General features: G+C 37.3%; 1 protein-coding gene across 2 annotated transcripts; it reads left to right on the top strand.

Annotated features, from left to right (window-relative positions):
• Positions 1-427: 427 nt before the first annotated feature.
• Positions 428-3,731, top strand: LOC113310549 (receptor-like protein 56). Of its 2 annotated transcripts, none has more exons than XR_003341203.1 (3): positions 428-706; positions 792-996; positions 2,288-2,375. XR_003341203.1 is itself a non-coding variant. In XM_026559256.1 (3 exons), exons 2-3 carry the CDS (start codon positions 964-966, stop codon positions 3,678-3,680), a joined length of 675 nt encoding a protein of 224 aa, XP_026415041.1. In that variant the 5' UTR covers positions 512-706; positions 792-963; the 3' UTR covers positions 3,681-3,731. The 2 variants fall into 2 exon arrangements, 1 of the variants encoding a protein (XP_026415041.1); XM_026559256.1 differs by lacking the exon at positions 2,288-2,375 and adding an exon at positions 3,039-3,731 and having other exon boundaries at positions 512-706.
• Positions 3,732-9,172: the final 5,441 nt, after the last annotated feature.

Genomic DNA, 9,172 nt, shown 5'->3' with positions numbered 1-9,172 from the left:
CTCACTCTAGCCTAGTCAATGAAATTAAAAAAAAATCAATTTGATTCTGATAATTCAACAAGTTGGATCTATGCAAATCATTTTCTACAGAAAATGACAAGCAGATGTGTAATTTAAGAACCCACATCTGGGGTCTCTTGATAAACTGGCTCCAGTTTGGGAGACTTACGTGGGGCTAGATTCATTAATTTTGAACTGTTAGGATTGAACCTCACGGATGCCAGTGTGTGGATCACGTTTCACCACTTGCAGTTCTACAAGTCAAACTAATAGTTAGATTAGTCTTTCTTTCATCACAACCACAGGTTGACTGTATAGCTAGATTAGTCTTTCAGTTTGAGGCTGTTGTGTCTATATTTGATGAGTGTTAGGATTGAACCTGACTTCTCAACAGACTGTTAAGTCTCCAGTGTGTGGATCACGTTTCACCACCTGCAGTTCTACCATGTCCACGGGAATCTCAAATCTTATCTCTAAAAGAAAATTCCACAAACACATCAATCATGGGCTGGGACATGCACAAAGAAAAATTAGCTAACTGATGAGTTTCCAAGTCAAGCTCTAGTCGTTGTGAAGGAAAATTCAAAATGATTTGGGATAATTGAACAAGCTGGAGTTCTTACGCTTAAAATCCAATGAATTGCTGTTTTTATTTATACCGAAGCCATTCTGCACATCCATTCATCCAGCAAACACTTGAGTTAGAGTTAGCCATGAATTCACTCTTTCTACATTTCTTGCTCTTTTTATTAATTAACATCACTCACTGCCCATTAGCTTGCCATGAACAGGAAAGAAGAGCACTCCTTGATTTCAAATTCTCATTGGAGGACCCTGCGAATCGTTTATCTTCATGGCTAGATGACAACAAATATCGAAACTGTTGCGATTGGCAAGGAGTGGGATGTTCCGGTGATTCATCTCATGTTATCTCCATAAACCTCCGCAACACAGACCTTGACGATGTGCCACCACAGCCAAATACTGCATTGCGAGGTAATTTCTCTTCCTCCTTTGTCAACCTTAGTCATCTCGAGTATGTTGATCTTGCCTTCAACAATTTTGAGGAATCAAAAATCCCCTTTCTATTTTATGCTCTCACGAAACTCGTGCATCTTGATCTCTCCCACTCAAACTTCTCTGGTCCAGTTTCGACACCATTAACCAACTTATCGTCCTTACGATACCTCGACTTATCTACTGGTTCTTTCTTAGAATTGTCATCTATAAAATGGTTAAGAGGGTTAGTAAATCTGAACGTCTTAAGATTGAGAGGCATTGATTTACATGAGGCGGCGTCTTCCGAAAAGAATTTTGCTGAATCAATTTCCTATCTTTCTGATCTTAGGATTCTTGATCTCAGTGATTGTAATCTACCAAGCACAGATTTTCCCACCCATGAGTTTTACAATCTTTCTCGTCTATCTTCTCTCACATTGAGTGAAAATTATGATCTAAATTTCCACATACCAGTACAGCTAGTCAATTTAACTTCACTTTCTATTCTCGACTTATCTGATTGTGGACTACAAGGTTCAGTTCCTTCTCTTCCTCAACTTACAAAATTTGATGTGAGTTTTAATTCTAATCTTCGTCCTGATCTAACTAGAATGTTTCAACATAAATGGCCTAATCTTCAAAGACTTTCCATATCAGTTACTAATGCAAGTGGATCAATCCCGGACTCAATTTCCAATGCGCCATTATTGGTCAGCCTTGATGCTTCGGATTGTCGGTTTGAAGGGTCTTTACCTTCTTCAATCTACAATCTTTCACAATTGCGATCTCTCGACCTCTTTTCAAACTCAATAACAGGTTATATCCATTCCTCAATATCCAATCTAAAATCCTTAAGGACGCTCGGCTTGTCTGGAAATAATCTCCAAGGTTCCTTTCCAGAATCAATATCCAATCTAAAATTCTTAAGGTCGCTCGACTTGTCTGGAAATAATCTCCAAGGTTCCATTCCAGAATCAATATCCAATCTAAAATTCTTAAGGTCGCTCGACTTGTCTGGAAATAATCTCCAAGGTTCCATTCCAGAATCAATATCTAATCTAAAATTCTTAAGGACGCTCGACTTGTCTGGAAATAATCTCCAAGGTTCCATACCCAAATTAATATCTAATCTTAAATCAATGTATTCTCTTCGATTACTTGATTTAAGTAATAATACGATAACAGGATTCATACCAAAATTAATCTGTAAAATGAGTAGTCTAATGTCTTTGGACTTGTCTCATAATCACCTAACTGGAATTATTCCAACTTGTTTCTCCAAACTCAGGTTCACAAAATTTGATCTGTCAGACAACAAACTTCATGGTCGACTGCCTCTTCCACCACGAGCTTTTGATAACTATGCATTAACATCCTTTGATGTATCATATAATAATATCACTGGTGAAATCTCAACGGATTATGGAAAACGACTTTCTAGTTTTTATTCCATCAATCTAGCTGGCAATGAACTTTCAAGTTCGATCCCATTTTCCATATGTTCAAGAGATTCAGAGTCTAATCCTGACTTTATAAACCTTTCAAACAACAAACTTTTCGGGGTTATACCTACTAGTATAGGGTACTCGCGGAATCTTATGTCTCTAAACCTCGCCAACAATAACCTCACGGGAAATGTTCCAAATGAGCTTCAACTACTAAAATCATTGTCATATCTTCAACTAAATGACAACATTCTGGATGGTACTCCTCTTAACATCATCAGTAAGCTTCCAGGGTTGGTAGTTCTGAACTTAGCAAATAACCACTTCGAAGGCAGTATACCCAGTGCATTGGGTTCGCCTAGCGGATTGAGCATTCTTTCCTTAAGGTCAAATAAGTTCAATGGGTCAATCCCTCAAGAGTTCAGTCATTTGGAAAAACTCCAAATATTAGACTTATCGGGGAATAATCTAAACGGGTTAATTCCTAGGAAAATAGGAAACTTAAAGATGCTAAGAAGTAGACCTAACGATGCATCTTTGCTAACTGATACTACATCTGAGCTAGAAAGTTCAAGAATTGACTTGCAATTGCAGATGGTGATCAAAGGGATCATGATACAGTTTAAGAAACTGTATGCATATAGTTCTGGGATTGATCTATCGTGTAACAATCTTGAAGGCAATATCCCAGAAGAGATTGGTCTACTGAAAGGGCTTTCCACACTTAATTTATCACACAATTGCTTTTCCGGCGTTATACCACAAAGTATTGGAAGCATGAATGGTTTAGAATCCTTGGATTTGAGTTTCAACAAATTAACTGGACTTATCCCACACTCTTTACCATCAATGAATTCTCTTGGGAGATTGAACCTATCTTACAATAACTTGAGTGGTACGATCCCAAGAGGACCACACTTTGATACATTGAGTGGAGATGGTTCAGCATATCTCAAAAACAGTTTGTTGTGTGGCTTCTACACAAATAATACTTGCGAGGCTGATCAGAGAACTGACGCTACTGATGGGAATTCTCCAAATGAAGGTCATGAAGATGATAAAGAGGATGCAAAAGATAAGTTGTTGCTGTATGCTATAGTTTCCTTGGGGTTTGCAGTTGGATTTTGGGGTCTATTCTTTGTTTTGCTTCTCAAGAAACAGAAATGGTGGTTCCCGTATTGGAGATTAGTAGATGTGGTTGCAGTGGGAGTCGCTAATTGTATGTGGAAAAATTAAATATGGTCGTGTGCTAAAATGTTAATAAATGATACTAAATCTTTTACCATTTCTATATCTTTCTTTTACTGTTATTTCTTCCATGACAAATATTGTGCAGTTGAGCTTAAATCCAAACACCAGATAATTAAGCAAGCATGACATTTGTTCATGATTGTTAACGACAAATTTAGCACCAGGAATTCTCTTCCTTAGAGTACATTATTGGTCAGGGATAACAGGTTTGGTTCTGTTTCGTCTCACTGTTTTAAACGGTTTATGTAAAACTTGTGTTAGCTATGTTCTCAACTTTTGTCATTTCCAGCCAGTTGAGAAGAGGATACTGTTTGAAACCTGGCCTTATTTGTGTGTGTTTTTAACTGAAGGATGCTGATTTTGTTCATATTTCTGCACTAGAAAGAGATTTTGTACATTTGTTCTGGCTCTTGGCAAAGTCCCTTTTACAGTTCCCCTCATTTGCACCGAAGCAATGCTTTCTCAAAGCTGCAAACACATCGGCCTCCACACTTGCTGAATATAATGTAGTATCAAGCATGTATATTTTACATAAACAACGGCATAAGACAACAATGAGAAATACACGAAAAGGAACCCTGACTGACAAAATTTCATTGCAGATATGGTAGATCGACATTACCCCATCCAGCAAGAAAAACACCACTAATAGCTCAAAGATTATAAAATAATTACACCAACAAAACCATATTTTGCACATATGAGAAATCAGCTTTACCCGTTTTAACAAGAAAGAAAAACACCCCTAACTGCTCAAAGAGCAGCAAAAACAACACCAGTTCAGCATCAACGTAATATCCCTCCTCTGCCAATATGCATAGTAACTTGTTTTAGAAAATAAGAGACATTAACAATTGAAGAGAGAAAAAAAAGATTGGAATATACCTGTACAGATGCGGAGGGTTTGGAAGAAGAGTTCTTGAAATTGAGAGCTAGACTGTGGAGTCCAAGTTCTGCTATCCTCTTCTTATTCTCTTCAAATTTCGCCAATCTTTCCTCCTCATAATCACTTTTCCTCCTCATAATCAGAGACCGTCTCTTCCTTGTGAGTTTGAATAAGAAGAAGAATAAAACCCTCATTTTGATCTGAGGCATATTGTGGAGTAGTGGACGCTAAGATAGGGGATTTAAAACGGAAAAGATCACGTGAGAAGTTAGAATAAGGTAAGACTATATTCACAAACGGAATAAGCGAACTACCTAAACCCTCGTTTCGTGGGGATCATAACTATAAGTGTATGGTCGCATACAAGACCAAAATGCAGGTATCTCGCCCAGACAGCTGACTCCTTAGAAAACCTCTGTGCACCGGAGGTTTACTAATCAATGAAAGCCGAAGATAGCTCATCTTCAACTATATTTTATTTTTCATTGGAATCTTTCCTACTGCCAATGCGAACAAGGCTACAATATATAGAGAGGGATTTATAAACTCCACTTATGGACACAGGTTTTTGAAACATGAAGCACAAGGGATAACTATATGCCAAACAGATTACAATTGATCATTATTGGTAAATCAGGAAACATACAATCATCCTGCACAGAGTCTCCAGAATGTCTGGTAACTGGGACCTTAACTCTCGAGGGACAACTATATGCCAAACAAATTACGACCAGACATCAACAGAAGTACTGTTATGACTGAACAGTAAAGAAGTTCAGTTATGCAGTAATTATCACATTATATACCATTCTCTACAATGGGTTTGAAATGGCTGTCTTAGACACACAATTAAAGAATATACTCATGACATACGAAAGGAAGCTCATTTGACAAGAAAAAACACCATTAAACCCAAGAACACCACTAATTCTCAAAGATTAAAAATAACTACACCATTTAAGCATCAGCGAAAAAGTTGATGCTGAAATTCCAAATTTGTTGCAAGGCGTCAACATTGGATGAGTTTACGATTGCAGATTTGGCAAATGATTTTGAAATTGCAGAAAGCAGACTTTCCCTTGCTCAAATGGTAAATCTGCCTTAACCTGTTTAACATGAAAATACATCCCCAACTGCTCAAAAAGCAACAGAAATACACCAATTCAAGAAATGTTCGATCAGCAACTTCTGAATACACATAGACCAACTTCTATTCAGACGCAAACCATATACACCACAGCACTCCCAAGTCCTAAGACAACTTCTGAATATACATAGACCAACTTCCGAATATCCAAGATTCAAGGGAAGCCACGCCGCCAAAATTCAACATTTAAGCCTTATGGGCAACACTTTTTCCCTTGAATGTTGAATCCATAGGCTCCACTACACTAAGTCTAACGACATGCCACACTCTAAATCTAATTAACATGTTAAATCTAATAATTAACATGTTAAATCTATAGGCTCCACTACACTCCAAATCTATAGGCTCCACTACACTATGTCTAACATGTTAAATCTAATAATTAACATGCTACACCCTACTGGAAACAATGAACACCAAACTTCCATTTGCAACTACATACAATTTGTAGAAGAATACTAATCAGTAGTTAACTTATATATTGTTTACCTGCAGGAGTGGAACTCCTGATGTACTTGTAAGGGAATAAGCGAACTACCTGACACTCTTCCAGAAAAGAATATGTGAACATATATTCACGAGATAGAGAGGGCCGAAACATTAGAGTTTACTGAAGTGGAGACCTGCAAAAAGAAAAAAAGGGACTCCGACGCCCAAGTAAGAAGGAATTTTAACCAAAAGTTAGTGAACACAAAGTTGGAGTTGAGCAGCATGAGTACCTTTTGAGTTGGAATGTAATGTTGCTTTATCATCTTCTCCATCAATTTTTAAAACATTATTACAAAAACTACGTGATAAAATAGATTTTCTATCTAATCATGTTCATAAGAGCATATAGTAAAGATTTCTCGTAGCAGTATACTAAATTGTAAGGATACTATCTGAGTGACAGCATGTATTAGGGCAGGCAAAAATCTATCGAACTCAATTTAAACTAGTATTCTGGAAGGGAGACTGAAATATTGGTTTCGTGTTCATGGAGGTATATGAAGATCATGAAAATGGATAACCACATATGGTTTCATCATACACCGCTTCCCAACACACGTTCTCATTACACACCATCTAACAACACACCGCTTCACCTCACACAGTTTCACTACACACCGGTCACCTCACACGGTTTCACACAATGTGTGGAAATGGGTGCGAGGCAATAGGTGTGCAGCAATGGGTGTGAGGCAATAGGTGTGCAGCAATGGGTCTGTAGCAATGGGTGTGCAGCAATAGGTGCTAGGCAATGGGTGTGTGGCAATAAGTGTGGGTAATGGGTGTGCGACAATGGACGGGCAGCAATGAATGTGGCAATAGTAGTGAGTGAATTGCCCCTTCAATTGAAAGCAGTAATATATGTTCAGAATAGGTTAAACTAGTATTTAGGAAGGGAGACTGAAACATTGGTTTAGTGTTCACAGAGGTACATGAAAATCACCACACACCACTTCACAACAAACGGTTTCATCATACACCGCTTCACCTCACACGATTTCACTGCACACAGCTTCACCTCACACGGTTTCACCACATAATGTGTGGCAATAGGTATGCAGCAATGGGTGTGAGGCAATGGGTGTGTGGATAAGTGTGGGATATTGGATGTGGGCAATGGGTGAGCAGCAATGAATGTGGCAATAGTAGTGAGTGAATCAATGGCCCCTTAATTTGAATGCAATAATATATTTTCAGTATAAATTTGTTAAAAGGTGAATAAAGTTTCAAGACTAAATAAACTACTCTACTACTAGCACCGAAACAAGAACATAATTATAATTAAACTTCAAAAAGAGTGCATCAATGAAGACAGAGGCAGAGAGCAGACTACCTAAATGTAAATCCTTGTCCATCATTAGCAGCTTTCTGAGTAGTATCTATCTCAGTAACATCCCTCAAAAGCAGTATATTTGAAACATAAATAAACCCATCAGTTCCTTACCAAATAATAACATGAAATCAAAACCCACCCAATAAACTTGTGAAAAACATGGAAAGGGGGAAACAAAGATTTCTTAGGTTACCTTGACAATTAGCTCAAGGGAATCATCAACATCAGCTTTTTGAGTGTTACCTATCTCAGTAACATCCCCAAAAAGCAGTACATCTGCATTGCTGAAACATGAACAAATCCATCAGTTTCTTACCAAATCCCACATAATAAAATTCTTAAAAACATGGAATGAATGCATTAGGATTTCTTAGGTTACCTTAACAATCAGCTCAAAGTAATCATCATCATAACCACCAAGATTTGGACCAATCTGTGTTGTTCATCTTACCTACAACAATAAGCAACCAAAATTTGATCAAAAATTCTGACGATACATGAAACATCAAAAAACAATTGTAAAAGCAGATTGATTTATACCTTTCAGATCTGATTCAGAACTTCATTTGTTATACTCTCAAGTCTCAAGTTCACTATCTTTCTCTCTTCTTTGGTGATGAGAAAAACAAAGAAAGATCCTCCTGAATGAAATGATAGATGAAAGAGTAAAGTAACTATCCAGATTACATAAACACTACCTCAATTTGTGTTTCCCAAGATTAAGTTCCCGCCAAAATTGTGAATTCAAATTTGCTATCTGTGTTTATTAAGGAAAGTGTAATACTTTCCAAGACCGTAGTGGTCAGTCTATGGAAAGTATTGTCCATGTAAGTCATTATTGTGAGACTGATAAGGTAAGTGATATTTTAGGAAAGTGTGGTTATATACTAGGAAAGGATTGTCCATGTAAGTCATGATTTTGAGACTTATAAGGAAAGTCTCAAATCCGTGTCTTAGGAAAGTTTTGAGTCTCAAGTTATCGGTCATGTATAAATATCTATAGAACTACTATGAATAAAATTAAGAAAGGAATTTACCAAAGTTTTAACATGGCATCACGAGCCGGTTGAAAACTGAAAAAAAAAAAAAAAATCGTTGAGAATGGGTGGAGATGGAGAATCAAGCAAAGACAAGAATATAGATTATGATACGCAAAAGAAGAATCCAGTATATCACCTAGGATTTGCGAATGGAAGAGGTGGTAGAGGACAAGGAACGGGCAATCAGGTTCGAGCACATAATCTAAATATATCAGATTTGATGGGAGTAACCGCAACACAACTCAGACAGGTGCTTGGGTTTTTGAATGCAAAGAAAAATACGTCCCAACTTCAAGGTAAGCAAACTAAACCGAATTGGATTATTGACACGGGAGCTACAAATCATGTCACGTGTAGAAGAGATGACATGATTGATGTGAAAGATATTGTGGAGTGTATTGTTGGACTCCCAGATGGAAAATATGCACAATCTGAGAAAATAGGGACTATTATTCTGCAGGGCGGTTTGAGACTTAATAATGTGCTTTATGTGCCTCAAATAACTTGTAACCTAATTTCAGTCACACAACTTATTGATGAATTAATGTGTACGGTACAATGTACTAACAGTTTATGTCTTAT

This window comes from Papaver somniferum, chromosome 9 (genome assembly GCF_003573695.1).
Source record: "Papaver somniferum cultivar HN1 chromosome 9, ASM357369v1, whole genome shotgun sequence".
Classification (NCBI taxonomy): Eukaryota; Viridiplantae; Streptophyta; class Magnoliopsida; order Ranunculales; family Papaveraceae; genus Papaver; species Papaver somniferum.
The sequence above is the reverse complement of the archived record's forward strand: the minus strand, read 5'-3'. Positions and strand labels throughout refer to the sequence as shown.

What these genes read in the sequence shown, in the direction of transcription:
- LOC113310549 (XM_026559256.1), top strand. Translation starts at nt 964, where the DNA reads ATGTGCCACCACAGCCAAATACTGCATTGCGAG. An exon ending in GCCAAATACTGCATTGCGAG is followed by an intron (nt 997 to 3,038) that starts GTAATTTCTCTT and finishes TTGCAATTGCAG; the next exon opens with ATGGTGATCAAAGGGATCAT.